This window comes from Prionailurus bengalensis, chromosome A3 (genome assembly GCF_016509475.1).
Source record: "Prionailurus bengalensis isolate Pbe53 chromosome A3, Fcat_Pben_1.1_paternal_pri, whole genome shotgun sequence".
NCBI lineage: Eukaryota > Metazoa > Chordata > Mammalia > Carnivora > Felidae > Prionailurus > Prionailurus bengalensis.
Window position 1 is genome coordinate 67,210,591 of NC_057354.1, and position 14,894 is coordinate 67,225,484.

The window sequence follows — 14,894 nt, forward strand, 5'->3', positions numbered from 1 at the left end:
CATGCATTTGCAAGGGGCAGGGACTGTGGAACTTTTGCCTCAATGCAAACTGAGCTGACCTTTATGTATACAAAACCAGGCATGCCCGCTGGGCTTCATTAATTCCATTCTCCAACACAGTTGTAAACAGTTACAAAGCAATATTTCTTTACTACAGACATTTTCATATATTTACAGACCCAATTAATTTCTCATCTAGTTATGTAACTGGACTTTGAGGTTTATTATAATCCTATAACTATTCTAAATATTAAGTCCAGAGAGAGGATGTAAACAAATTCTACCTTAAAAAAGCCTAACAACTGGCATAGTCAAGATGGCTACAAAAGAAAAAAAGAAAAAATTATGTTAACATTTGTCTCCTTTACCTCTAGGCACTAATCTCCTACACCATCTCAAGACCTGATAAATAAACTTGAGATTCACTCATTTATAACATATTAATTGGTAATGTCACTAATCATTAAAGATATGGAAGAAGAATAATGAAAAACTTGATTTTTTACTAATGCAAAATTAACAACGATACCTCGACCCCCATTAAATATACAGATGCCACCATCTCTTCCATCATGGATTTTATTTCTTCTTAGTGTAGGATTACTATCTGTCTTAATCCAGACTCCAGCCATTGCATTGTCAAATATTTCATTGTCTTCTATACAGCCTAGACCTACAAGTGTAAAAATGTAGGTTATGTTATTTGGAAAGTATATTTTAAAGGCAATTAGCATTGAGAAAAAGATGAAAGATTAAACGTACCAGAATTATAAACAAGAATTCCACCATTCTGTCCTCCCCAAATTTTGTTACGTCTAATTTTGGGGTTGCTTCCAGTCCTATGGATACAATAGAAAATAATGCCATTTAAATTGCTTCTACTCCCAGGGTACCAGGGTGGCTCAGTCAGTTAAAGCATTCGACTTCGGCTCAGGTCTTGATCTTGTGGTTCATGAGTTGGAGCCTTGTGTTGGGCTCTGTGCTGATAGCTTGGAGCCTGGAGCCTCCTTCGGATTCTGTGTGTCCCCCTCTTTCTGCCCCTCCCCCACTCACATTGTGTGTGCGCGTGTGTGTGTCTCAAAAATAAATAAAAACGTTAAAAAATAAATTGCCTTTACTCTCTTATCCATGTTATGTGAGGTAACAGTGGAAAAATTCATACTAATCACAGTAAGAATAAATGTAACAATGGCATCCTTCCAAAATGCTCTGAGAAAATTTATTGGTAAAGACACTGATTTAATTTTGCTTAATTCTATTTACTATAGAATACACTTAGTTATAGATTATATTACTACTATACAGTCTCCTAATAATATACAAACTAAACTGAGGGAAGTTAGATTAAACGAGTATTACTGCATGCTCCCCTCATATATAAAATGAAGGGCTGAATTTAAGTACTATTACAGTTTTTAAAACTGTTAAAATACAGGAAAGAGGGATTTAAAAAACTATTAATTTTACAGAAATAGTGTAAAAAAAGAAGCTCCCATCTACCGAGTGCCTACAACATGCCAGGTATAGCTCATAAGTGTTTTTATACAGCCTTCCACTTTTCCAAGTATGATGGAGTACACTGGCAACTACAACCGTTACACTGGAGAACAGAGGAAATGTGCACTTATGGCAGGCATATGTGCCACTGGCTACCATCTTCAGGTCATTCAAGAGAAGTTATATTCTGACAAAGCTGAGCATGTGATAAGAGAGTGAATATATATATATGGAGGAATAAAGATTGAGCATTAAATAACAAGGAAAGTTCTACATGCCCCACATACTCCCACCCAATTTTTTCCTGAAAGCAAAATGTGAAAACGTTTACCTTATCTGAACCCCTGAATACATATGATTATAGATATCATTGTCCTCTAGCACTCCATGTCCATTGTCATAAAAATAAACGCCAACCTGAAATTAAAAAAAATTATTTTTCAAATGACAAGAAAGTGTTTACCAAACAATGTGTTTCCCAAATAAGAGTCCAAAATAATTTTACCTGCTTCCCACTATGTATCCTGTTTCTTCTCAGTACTGGAGTGCTGCCAGTTGTCACCCAGACCCCAGCCAGAGTATTACTATAAACTTCATTCTCTTCTATTACTCCTTGTCCTTTCTCATGCTAAATGAGATTTATTACAATAAATTACAATACATATCTTTTAGAAACATTACAATATATACATACATATATATCTTCTAGAAATAGTTTATATTCCCCCTTTAAAAACAGTTATCATAAAAAAATCTCAATTTTTATTTTTTAATCTGGTTAAAGAGGTAATGATTACATTGTTTTTATGTAGTCTCTACACGAATTTAAGCTCCAGAAGTTTATATACTGTTATGCGGCTTTGTACTTTTAAATCTATTATAGAAAGAGTAGTAGCATTCAATTTTCTTCAGCAAAAAAACTTATCTTTCATTTAGTAAGTTAATAGTTATTTCAAATTTATTACTGATGAAATAATTCAAAAAAAGGTCTTAGGTTACTAAAATTTTTGAGAAGATTTAAGATATGGATATTTCTAGAACTGAAAATAAAAATTAGAGTCACACCTAGCATTACACAAGGACCTTTCTAAAACTTCCTGCATTTTCTCACTTGAATCGGTTGTACAGTTTCAGACACCATGGTAACAGAAGACATAGGACTAATAGATGTTTTTACAATTTTGTAAGATGCTCAATTATGTTTCAACATAAATTCAAATGAGAAAATTTTTTCAAAAAATATTCAAAAAGATTCAAGTCTAGGGGCACCTGACTGGCTCGCTCAGAAGAGCGTGCGACTCTTGATTTTTTTAGGGTCATGAACCTCACGCTGGGGGGGCAGAGATTTCTTAAATAGATAAAACTTTAAAAAATTAGTAAGAAGATACTTCTATGCCTAAATTCAGTCAGTTGACTGAATTTTACAGAACACTACCCACACTATAAAAGTAAGTTATTCATATATACCGGCAGAAAGAACAAGAATCTTATTGTATAAATATTAAAGAGAGTCATAAATTCATACTCTACAAGTTGAATGTGGCCTACCCCTTCTCTCTTGGTTTTAATGCATGGCATTCTAGAACTATATTCATTAACTTACCACATAAATCCCACCATGCTGGCCATCATGAATTTTGTTATGTCGAACAATTGGACAACTGTTTGTCCTAATCTGAATTCCTGCTAGTGCATTGCCTATTTAAAAATAAAAGTTACAATGTCAACATAAGGAGCCTAGTGCAACACAGTAAGAGTTTTGCATTACAAAGTAGTTAAACATTTTTACAATTTTAGGAAAAGCATTAGTCTGTGAATATGTCATATTCAGAAAGATATTTGTGGTCCATGAACATTAAAAAAAAGTAAGGGAACCAGGAGTATAAAAAGAAAAACTGTAAGCAGTATGGGTATAATGGTAAGAGTAGACACTCAGAAGTCAGGCTGCCAAATTCTGAATCCCAGGATTTCTACCTTCCTGTGTGACTGTAAGATACTTAACCTCATCGTACCTTTGTTTCCTGATCAGTAAGTGGGGATATTTAATAGTGTCTACTTCACAGGGTTGATGTGAATATTATATGACTTAATTCAGGTAAGGTGTTCAGAATAATGCCTGAAACTAAGTAAGCTTTATGTTACGTATTAGCAAAAGACAAAGCCCAGGAACATATCAGTGTCTGGCATACAGACACCTAATAATGGTGTGCTGAATTAATATCTCAAAAAGTTTTAATGAGGAGTATTTTCCTTTTATAGTTAGTACCAAAGTTAATGAAGTGAATCTAAGGAAACTGTAGATACTTCTGAGACTAAGGTCATATTTATATTTTCATCACTGATAATCTGGCATAGTGATTGGTACACAATGGGTACTCGGTAAATGTTAAGTGAATAATGACTATTAAGTAAATAGATATCAGAAATAATCTTTATTGAGAGTTTAAAGAAACTGGATCAATTATCCTATTTGGATGGTTTCAAAGTGGTCCACTGTGTTAATGTCAAGAAGAAAGGCCAAGCTCCAAGACTGTATACAGCAAAACCACATGCTTACCATAAATGTCATTTCCTTCAATAAGGCCTCGTCCATCACCAAAGATGTAAACTCCCCCTTGATTTCCATTAAATATAGAATTTCCCCTATAATTAATAAATAATAAAAAAATAAACATCTATTCAAACATCTACAAGCTTACTTGTTTTACACAATAAATTGTTAAGGCCACTCATAATCATGTGACCTTAAAAAATTATTTATCTTCTAAGGGCCTCAGTTTCCTAATCTGTAAAATGAGGGACTCAGATTAGATGATTTCTAAATTCCCTTGCAGTTCTTTCTAAGACCTAAAGCTTAGAAGAGCCTCCTGGTATTTGAGACAAAATAACATTCTTTTTTTCCCCAAAATATTTATTTTGAGAGAGCATGGGTACACACGAGCAGGGGCTGGGGGGGGGGGAGGTGGGAGAGAAACGGGGGGGGGGGGGTAGGGAGAGAATCCCAAGCAGGCTCTGCCCTGTCAGCGCAGAGCTGATGTGGGGTTTGATCCCATGAACCCTGAGATCATGACCTGAGACAAAATCAAAAGTTGGACGCTTATTAACTGACCAAGCCACCCAGGCACCCCCAAAATAACATTCTTAAAAATCCCCCCTCAAAATAGCTAACACAATGAGAAGAACTGTTTTTTAGCTGATCTGGAAACATTTGCTGAATATTAACAAGATGGAAATCCCATAATCTACTTTTGTAAAGCCAGTGGAAAATAAAACTTGGCAATTAAAAATAAATTATCATTGATCAAATTATAATAGTTCTGTTTTACAGTCTTAGTCAATGCCTTTCAGAATGTATCTGTTTGTTTCCTTACTGTGGCCAGAGGGAGTGGTAGGAACTATTAAAGGAAAGTTTTGACTTTTTGTTATTCTTGGACTCTCTGTCCAAGAATCTTTGAGATAGCGACTTTCCTGATTTATGCTACCTGCTCTCAGACAAAAAGAGAAGACAAGATCATTCAGGTTCCAAGAGAAAGTTCATGGCTCTACGTATCCATTTATAATGCAGTTTGATAAATTTAAAATAAAAATCTCAGCATTTGCAATTGTTCATAAAATATTATTAATGCATGGTTTAGATCACTAAAAAACTAACACCCTAAAATAAAAACAATTGTTATGCTCATTCAGATGCACAGACATTTACTAGGAAAATCTATTTTACAGCAGTCAGGTGTCTAGGAAAAACACTGAGAGTTAAAGCTAAGTATCCTGACTTTTCTTACAACACAAAACAATGTGATAAAGTAATTTCCATCCATAATTACATATAAATACCTTATTGTTGGGTCACTATTTGAGGTAATCCATACACCTGCAAAGTTGTTTGCATAGATTTTATTCTCTATGAATTGTCCTCTTCCTTTCTCATGCACATATATTCCTCCAGTCTGCCCATGATGAATTTCACATCGAACCACCGTGGGGTTAGCATAGGCTTTTACTTCAAAGCCTGCTATTCTGTTTCTGTGTATGTTGCAACTTTCAAAGTAACCCTGAAAAACACAGAAATTAAACTGTAGGTAAGGCTACCTTCCAAAAAGAAATGACATTAAAAAAATTGACCTTTTTAATGTATACCTCTAAATTAAGTATCAGAAATGCTGAGTAAGAATAAAACAGATATACACTAAATTTCAAATGATAAACGAAGAGATTTAAGTATTTTAGTAAAACAGAACTACAAATTCTCTAATTAGTCTGAGTATACTCAAAACCAGGAAAGAAAAATAGGGAAAGATTTATTCAATAAATGCAAATAAACACCATTACCCAATAAATATATAGATCCTTTAACAAAGACTTATTACGTATTAAATAAAATAAATCCTTGTTAAAAATGCCCCAAGAAATCAAATTCTAAAAAGTTGACTTAAGGACATAATCAGAGACAATAAAACCCTTCTGAAGACTTATGTTTATGCTCTACATGCTATCTAAGATAGTATACATTAAATATGATCTCAATTTTATTTCAAGAAAAACTTGAAGAATAAAACAAAAATATGAGGGCATGATTATCTGAGAAGTATTATGGATGACTTTTTGTATCCTTTACACTTCTCTTAATTTCTTAAATCTTCTGTAACAGACATGCTTATTTTTTTTTTTTTTATTTTTTGGACATGCTTCACTTGCTTGTAATGAGAGTCAAAGTTACTGTAATACTGATATCCTAAATTCTAAGATCCAATCAAGAGTAAATAATTAAGAGAAAAAAATAAGACATTCCTAAGATGGCACTTTACCTCCTGGTCTATCTCCCTTCAAAAACTGAAGGTGTTCTCCATTCTTTAAATTCTCTTTAATACTAAGTACTTTCTTATGCTACCTCTAAGTACTGCTTTGTACTACTTCCATATTGGTCATATCCATTTCTAACTGATCATAAGCTCCTATATAGAAATGAATATACTAATTTCTGGTGCAGCTATACAGGACTTCACACACACTAAACACTCAAGTAAGAACTAATTAACTTTTTGCAAAATCTAGTAGAGGCTAAAAACAGGATGTAAATCTGAATAGTTTACTATATATTTAACTCTTTAAGAAGACACACCTCTGAGAATAACATTCAGAAGTAGTTTCTGGATTCATTTTCTACAAGTACAAATTATCTGTAACTTTGAAAAATAACTTCTTTAAATATGAAAATCTTCTTTGATTTTACACCAAATAAAAATGGATGTATAATGGATATATATACAGACTATTATGGCAAAACTGAGCATCAAAGAAAAAACCAAGAAATTTAAAGAGTTCAGACCAAATGGACTTAATGTTAGGTTGGAATGAATCCACATTTCTGATGTTTTCATTATTGAGAAAGGAGTTCAATTAGGCTCCTAGTTTCTTTCTGTTGGGAGTTGAATGACTTCTCTGATTGGTAAACTTGGGGAAGAATAAACTGGGTATGCTCATTCAGCTTCACTCTTTTCCTCACAGAAGTGAGCTGCCCTGAGGGAGCATGCCTTCTGCTACTATTCCACAAACAAATCTTAGGACTAAGTGGGTAAGTCTATTTAATTTTGGGGTGCAATTACAACCAGATCCATGTAGTTCTTGTTCTAGGTTGTATTCTCCAACTTAGCTCTTTAAGGGTTAATAAAATGCTATTTCAGCCCCCTCCTGCTACCTCATGGCTTTATTTCTTAATTTGTTCAGAATGTGGCAAGGAAATGTGCTGCTTATTGGGCTTCCATAAAGATTTCAGTAACAGCTCACTGTCATCTACTGACTATACTAAACATACAGTACTGCAAGTATATTTTGCTACGTATTGACTAAACATGATTCAAATGCAGGGATGTTCTTTCTGTTTTCTTTAGGTTTTGATTCTGTATAGTTAAGATAGTCAACTAAGGCAATTTATTTGTTGTTGTTATTTTGTTAAGTTTATTTTTTTACTTTGAGAGAGTGCGAGCACATACGAGTTGGAGAGGGACAGAAAGGAGAGGGAGAGAGAGAGAGAATTCCAAGCGGGCTCCACACCATCAGCACAGAGCCTGATGTAGGGCCTGAACTCACAAACTGTGAGATCATGACCTGAGCTGAAACCAAGAGTTGGACACTTAACCCACTAAGCCACCCAGGTACCCCTAAGATAGTCAACTAGATCCACAAGTTTATTAAGGCAAACAGCAGCCTCCTCTCCTCATTTTCCCTGATCTAATGGCCCCCGTTTCCATTCGTTAGCTGTTTCTTTTTATCTATCTTTCTATTTTTTTAAAGTTTATTTATATTGAGAGAGAGTGAGCGAGCGAGCGGGCACACAAGCAGGGGAGGGGCAGAGAGAGAGGGAGAGACAGAATCCTAAGCAGGCTTCGCGCCACCAGCACAGATGTTTGGGATTCTGTCTCTCCCTTTCTCTCTGCCCCCTTCCACTTGTGCTCGCTCTCTCAAAATAAACATTAAAAAAAAAAATCCAAAAAACAACTTGTATTGTATCTTCAGCTTGCAGTTTTAGGGATTATCCACTGACTTCCTATTATAGAAGGTAACAATTTAGCTCTTTCTATTTCTATCTCCCATCACACACATTCACACTGTATCATTCCAATGTAGTTATATCACAATTTTGGTTAAGATTACTGTGCTACTCAGAGCTGAGCCATAAAGTACAACTACGTATTCTTTGCCATACAACTTTTTATTGAAGTTAGTAATTATCTTGTTCTCCTTTGCTTAGGTCTCTAGTGATAATTCTATCCTAAACCTGTGATCAGTTCTTTAAACACTTGAATATATTTATATTCACATCAGATTTATCAATTTATCTTCCTGAACATAAGGTTTTATAATCTGCTCTAAACTGGACTGGCTGCCCTGGTCATAGGCATGCAGTCATTTACAACATTGCAATTTAAAGGTTAAAATGTCTAGGTTTTATCAAAGACGGTGTTTGTAACCCGTATTTTTTGTTTGAGGATAACTTTCAAGAACAGGAAGCAGCAAAAAAACATTATTTTCTTTCATACTTTTTTTTTTTTAAGTAAACTCTACTCCTAATGTGGGGCTTGAACTCATGACCCTACACTCAAGAGTCACATGCTCCAGGAGCCGCCCCCCCACTACATGCTTTGAAAACCAGAAGCCTCTCTATTGCTACAACTGTCATTTTATTACATTCATTACAGAACAATGATTGACTGACTTATAGTTTAATAATTTTACAAAGAAATCTATCTCTTATGGGCTTAAAGGGTTCAGTTAACGTAATTCTGCTTTAAAATACATTTTAATGGAATGCATGTTTTAAGAGATGCCTTTAGTGTAAAATAGCCTAATAATACAGAAATATTAAGTTGGATATAGACAGAATTCTACTTTGCCTTGTAAGATGCAAACCACAAAAACTCCAACATATATGTACAAAACTCCAAAAGCAAGGGTGTTTTGTTGGACAATCCCAAAAAATCATTTCAAAGATAACAGATTGCTAAGAGCTTCTTCCATATATACATTTTTAAGTTTATTTATTTTGAGAGAGACAACACAAAGGGGGGTAGGGGCAGAGAGAGAAGAGAGAATTCCAAGCAGGCTCCATGCTGTCAATGCAGAGCCCAATGCGAGGCTTGAACATGTGAACCATGAGATCATGACCCAAGCTGAAATTAAGAGCTGGACACTTAGCTGACTTGAGCCGCCCAGGGACCCCAAGCTTCTTCCATATATAAAATAAGGGCTTGTTAACTTGATACCACAAGTGTTTCTAAATCCTTGACATACACATTAACATAAATTTTTGAAAATTAACTTTCTATAAAGTTAAAAACTTAACACTGATATAAAAATAAAAGGCGAAGGACTTTTTCATTTAAAATTTTTTGGAAATACAACAGTCTTTATTAAATATGACAAAGTAAAAGGCATTCAAGAATTTCTCTTAAAACTCTTCAAAGAAAACAAGAATGAAAAATAGAGGGAAAAAAGCATGCTATCTTCATTGAAATAAATGTCTGCAATGCAAACTACTATTTACAGAACACTTGCCAAATACTGCAAAATCTGGATAAGGAAGAGTAGGTGCTGAAACCTAACAAATGCTATCTTCTACCTTTAGCAAGGTAGTTTTCCCCAAATAGCTGAAGGTTCCAATGAGCCTAGCCAATACTACAGTGATGAGATCTAATGGCATGAACGGAACATAAGAAAGAGATATTTCCGTATCATTTTCATAGAAATATCCCAGGCACAACAAGTAAATGTGAGTAAGAAACACACTAAGCATGAAATTATGCTTCCTATCTAAGGGAGATTATCCAAAGTAAAGGAAAATGAGAGAGGGCAATTTCAAAATTTCTGTCATCTGTCATGTGTCAAATTCATAAATTAAGAATAAATGTCTCAAAAAATTTTATAGCAGTTTGGTATTGCTGTGGTATTCTAATTACATTTTATACAAAACAATACTCTGGAATGGATTTAATATTAAAAAAAGATAATTGGGGAACTGTGAACAATGACAGAAAAATTGTTTTTAAGAATGAGACTGGTACTGTGGTTATATGAAAGAAAGAAAAATAAAGAATCCTCATTTTTTGAAGATACATGCTGAAATGTATACAGATGATATGATGATGTCCAAGATTTGCTTCAAAATAATCTAGAGAGTAGAGAGTAAAGTGATTAAGTACAGATGAATTGTACTTAAAGTGATTAAGTACAGTGATTAAGTACAAAATTGGCCATGAATTGAGATAGCTGTTGAAGTGGAAAGCGGGTATGTGGAGATTCATTCACTATACTGTTCTACTTTTATGTACGTTAGAAAAATTCCATAAAACAAAATGCATTAAAAATTAGAGCTAAAAACCCTACTGGAAACAAAACAGGAAAAAAAGAACTATAGAAACATAGTAAGGGACACAGAGAGCCAAGTTTCTAAACAAAGGAACACATGGAATAAAAAAAAAAAAAAACCCAGTAAAACACAACATCAACAAAAACCTACATAAGGATACTGAAGTAGAAAAAGAAAAAAAAAAAAACAAAAAAACACCCCAGAATGATCTCAGACTTGCCAGCTACACTGGATGCTAGAAATATAAAAATGACTATAAAATTCAGAGGGGAAAAAAGTGCACTCAAAACTGTGTATATTTAGCCAAGTTAAAAGGTAATGGGGTAGGTGTTCTCAAGTGGTAAGAATTCAGGCTACAATACTTGTAAACCCCTCTTTTAAAAATAAATAAAAGGGGTGGCGGGTGGCTCAGCTGGTTAAGCATCTGACTCTTGATTTGGCTCAGGTAGTGATCTCACAATTTGTGAGTTCAAGCCCGGCACTGGGCTCTGCACTGGCAGTGTGGAGCCTGCTTGGGATTCTGTGTCTGTCTCTCTCTCTCAAAAATAAATAAATAAACTTAAAAAAAAAACCCAAAAAACAAATAATAAATGGCTAAATGACAAAGTCCAGCCATACAAAGGATGAATCAAAAAAATTAAGCAATGGACAAACTGTTATAAAAGGACTAAAGGTAAACAAATATAGAATAAATACACACCAATAACTATAGGAATGCAAATGTTACAAATCTTTACAAGAGAAAAATAAGAATATAAATGACGGAATGGTGACAGGTTGAAATAAAAGGTGTTCATTCCCTCATTTTTTGTACGAGTTCATACTTAATCCTAGAGGTGTCCTTTATACTAGTGCATGTAGTATCTTTACAAAAACAACTCTCTAAAATAAAAAGAGTACAAAATCTTTTATGATTAATTCTTATGAGTATAGGAATTTAAAGTCTAAGTATGTCAGCAGGCAAGTAAAGGAAAAAAATTCAGAGAATACATGTCTATTTAAAGAAAGTGGACAGAATAGAAACTAGTTTTAAATGTTTATTCTAATGTTCTTTGAAGTTCTATAGATAACAAAGTCAAATTTTAGAAAGATTATTCACAGTGATGTTATCCTACCGATCATGGGCTGTCAACACAAAGACGATGAAGAAGACAAGCCAAAAGAATACTTGAAATGGAAGAACATCCTACCAAAAGATGTTATGCTTTAATTGCCATCCTTCCCTTACAAATGTGTAATACGTTACAAATCTCTTCATCAATCCTTAATGAAAGTATCTATCTGTAGCATCGCCTAGAATTGTTTAAAAATAAGTTAAAAAATTTGTAAGCCCAAATACAGGTGTACAATGAGGACTAAATTATTATGATGAACTTTAGTTAAGTGACCATCACCACAGGTCTTTTAAAAATGAGGAAGTTTACTCAGATTAAAATTATCTTGGCACCTCAAATCTCCCTTGTCAATGAGACCAGAGGAATGCAAAAACGTGATACTAGAATTGTACGTTAACTCTGGGGCAAAGTGTAAAGGCAACGCGAGCAGAGAAATACTAGCATAGTGGTGCCATTACAAAATGAGAGTTCCATTTAGGAACTATAGGCAATATAGGCCAGGGGAGAAGGGGAGATTTTCAAGATTCTTATGTTTTGATATCCTCCATACCTTTGCCCAGACTCCCCAGTTCCCATGCTTCCTATTTCCCTATTCTTTGGAAAACAGAGGTACAATTTACAGTGAAATGTCAATTTCTTTATTCCAGCTGGAGAGGGGCAAGTGGTCATCTCCACTCTTTATTATTTGTTTGCTTGTTTATTTATTTTATTTCCCCCACTCTGCTTTCTTATTTAAAGGCCCAAGTTATAGCCTACATTTTAAGTGAACTATTCTTCTCAGGTTACAGTTACCCCAGGAATATGATGCACTGGATGGTCTGAAACCATTTAAATCCAATCAGAATTTCATAAAAGAGTGCTCCCTCCTGGTCTAGATCAGTTTTAAAACAGTTCTACATTAGGGCTTTGGAACAAACAATAAAAATAAAAAATTTCCTTCACTAATTGATGATTTGTATATATGAATCCAACATTCCTCTGTTGCTTGATTCATGCTATACAACAGCAATACAACTTCGCTATAACCCGATTTGCCCACCATATCATCACCTCTTCTCCCATCTCAGACTCCTTAACAATAAATGTTGCCAATGTTGTACTAGGACTTAAAAATTGCCTCAATGAAAATCAGACATTAAATGAAAAGCATACCTGAATAGACACCAAAGGCCATTATTTTAAAATAGTGGTCTAAGAGAGCTCAAAAAGTTGTGCCTCTAAAAATCTGTGTAAAATGACATAATAGTATTTAAAATATAATATCCATCAAGACACTAATTAACTGCTGCATCAGTTTTAGAACTGATATTTTATTATCACTGTATCTCTTATTAAAATTCTGCCAGTTAAAAAAAATTTTAAAGCACTAAAATGGAATGATGAAACCATTAATTCTCCAAGTGTAGTCTAAAAACAACCTGCATTCAACTCACTTATAGTGCTTATTAAAAATGCATATCCTAATCCCCATTTATATTATTTATTATATCTGGGTGATTTTTATGCACACTTACATTTGAGAACTACTATATTAGATCTTACTCCCCTCAAAGATTCATCAATTCCCTAAGGACACCATCTTCTCTACATGCACATAGTATTAGATTCATGAATTTACAGATTACTGCACATTGATTTTAAAATATGCTGCTGAAATTTCTTTTTAAAATTTTGAGAGAGAGAATGTGTGTGTGTGTGTGTGTGTGTGTGTGTGTGTGTGTGTACAAGCAAGGGAGGAGCAGAGACAGAGGAAGAGAATCTCAAGCAGGCTCCATGCTGTCAGTATAGAGCCTGATGTGGGGCTCGATCCCATGACTTATAAGATCATGACTTTCACTGAACTCAAGAGTCAAGACACTCAACCGACTGAGCCCCCACAGGTGTCCCTAAAATAAAAATCTTAAAAAAAATAGCTTAACTGATAAGAAGTCAGGTTTTTTTTATTAAGAATAAATGTTCTTACCATGCCATGATCAAATGTGAACACACCAACATCACGTCCATGATGGATATGATTCCGTCTAATAATTGGGTTTCCATGATTTTTAACCCAAATCCCAGCTAAAGCATTATTGGAAATTTCATTATCCTCATATATTCCCTGCAACAATTAACCAGAAATAGACATTAGCAGAACTTTAAAAAAAATTTAAAAAAGAAAAAAAACCCCACAAAATTAAAAAATACCTGTGCATGATCTGTTATATAAAGTCCAACATTTTCACAGTCACTGATGTTACAGTGCTTGATAGTGGGACACGCTCCTTGACCACTAACACATACTGCTGAGCCAACTGTAAGAAGAAAAATTTATTTAAAAATCTACTGGACAACAATACAATGACTTTTTTTTTAAGAGAGAGAGGGAGAGAGATAGAGCAAGAGCAGGGGAGAGGGGAAAAGGGAGGGAGGGAGGGGGAGAGAGAGAGAGGGAGAGAGAGAATATATATCCAAGGCAGGCTCTATGCTCAGTGAAGAGCCCAATGCTGGATTCCACAGCCCTGGGATCATGACTTGAGCCGAAATCAAGAGTTGGGACACTCAACTGACTGAGCCACCCTGGCACCCCATAACTCATTTCATAATAAAACATAATGGAAACACTAACCTGTACATGTACTTCGGATGATACAGTGATCAATAATAGGGCTACAATTTACTGTAATCTCTAAGCAGTGGTGTGCATTATGGTGTTGAGCAGATTTGTCATCAGGGTTAAACTGAAAAGGAGAAATTCTGCTTGAAACAGACAACCACTGCCTTAAACGATTTCAACATACATACTCTAAATCTTAAATTCCTTACCCTTATTGTCATATATCCAACATAAGCATCCTCAGAACCTTCCATAAAGACGAAGGTTGAATCTCTAGTGTTTTCAATTATAACTTTGTCTGCTACTTTTCCAGGTGCTGTGGAGAAGATATTTTAAAACACATTACCTTTATTTTTTTAAAGCACATGATTTATCAGATGAAATTGAAATAAAAATTTTTTTAATCAGCAAAAATATTCTGCCATAAAACTAATAATAAAAAAATCCTTTTTATTGTTTTAAGTTGGGTACTTTTTTTGGAGGAGGAATTTTTTTTTCATTTTTTAAGAAAAATTTTAATAAAAAAATTTAATTGAAGTATAGTTAACATATTAGTTTCAGGTGTACAATACAGTGACTTGATAATTATATACATTACAAAATGCTCACTATGGAAGTGTAATTACTCTGTCACCATCATAAAATTATTATAATATTACTGATTATGTTCCCTATCCTATACTTTTCAACCTGTGACATTTATTTTATAACGGGAAGTTTGTACCTCTTAATCTCCTTCCCCTTTTTCATCTATCTGTCCACTTACCTCCCCTCTATAAACAACCTATATGTTCTCTGTATTTATGAGTCTATTTCCTTTTTA

The 14,894-nt window shown here is 34.2% G+C and overlaps 1 protein-coding gene across 1 annotated transcript in view; it reads right to left on the reverse strand.

The window, feature by feature from the left end:
• The window catches only part of FBXO11 (F-box protein 11), an 84,605-nt gene that overhangs the window by 5,246 nt on the left and 64,465 nt on the right, over positions 1-14,894 (reverse strand). Inside the window, 11 exon segments of the mRNA XM_043603333.1 lie at positions 530-673; positions 763-839; positions 1,829-1,914; positions 2,003-2,125; positions 3,101-3,195; positions 4,055-4,140; positions 5,332-5,549; positions 13,439-13,576; positions 13,663-13,769; positions 14,084-14,195; positions 14,281-14,387. Coding sequence (XP_043459268.1) covers positions 530-673; positions 763-839; positions 1,829-1,914; positions 2,003-2,125; positions 3,101-3,195; positions 4,055-4,140; positions 5,332-5,549; positions 13,439-13,576; positions 13,663-13,769; positions 14,084-14,195; positions 14,281-14,387 — 1,293 coding nt within the window.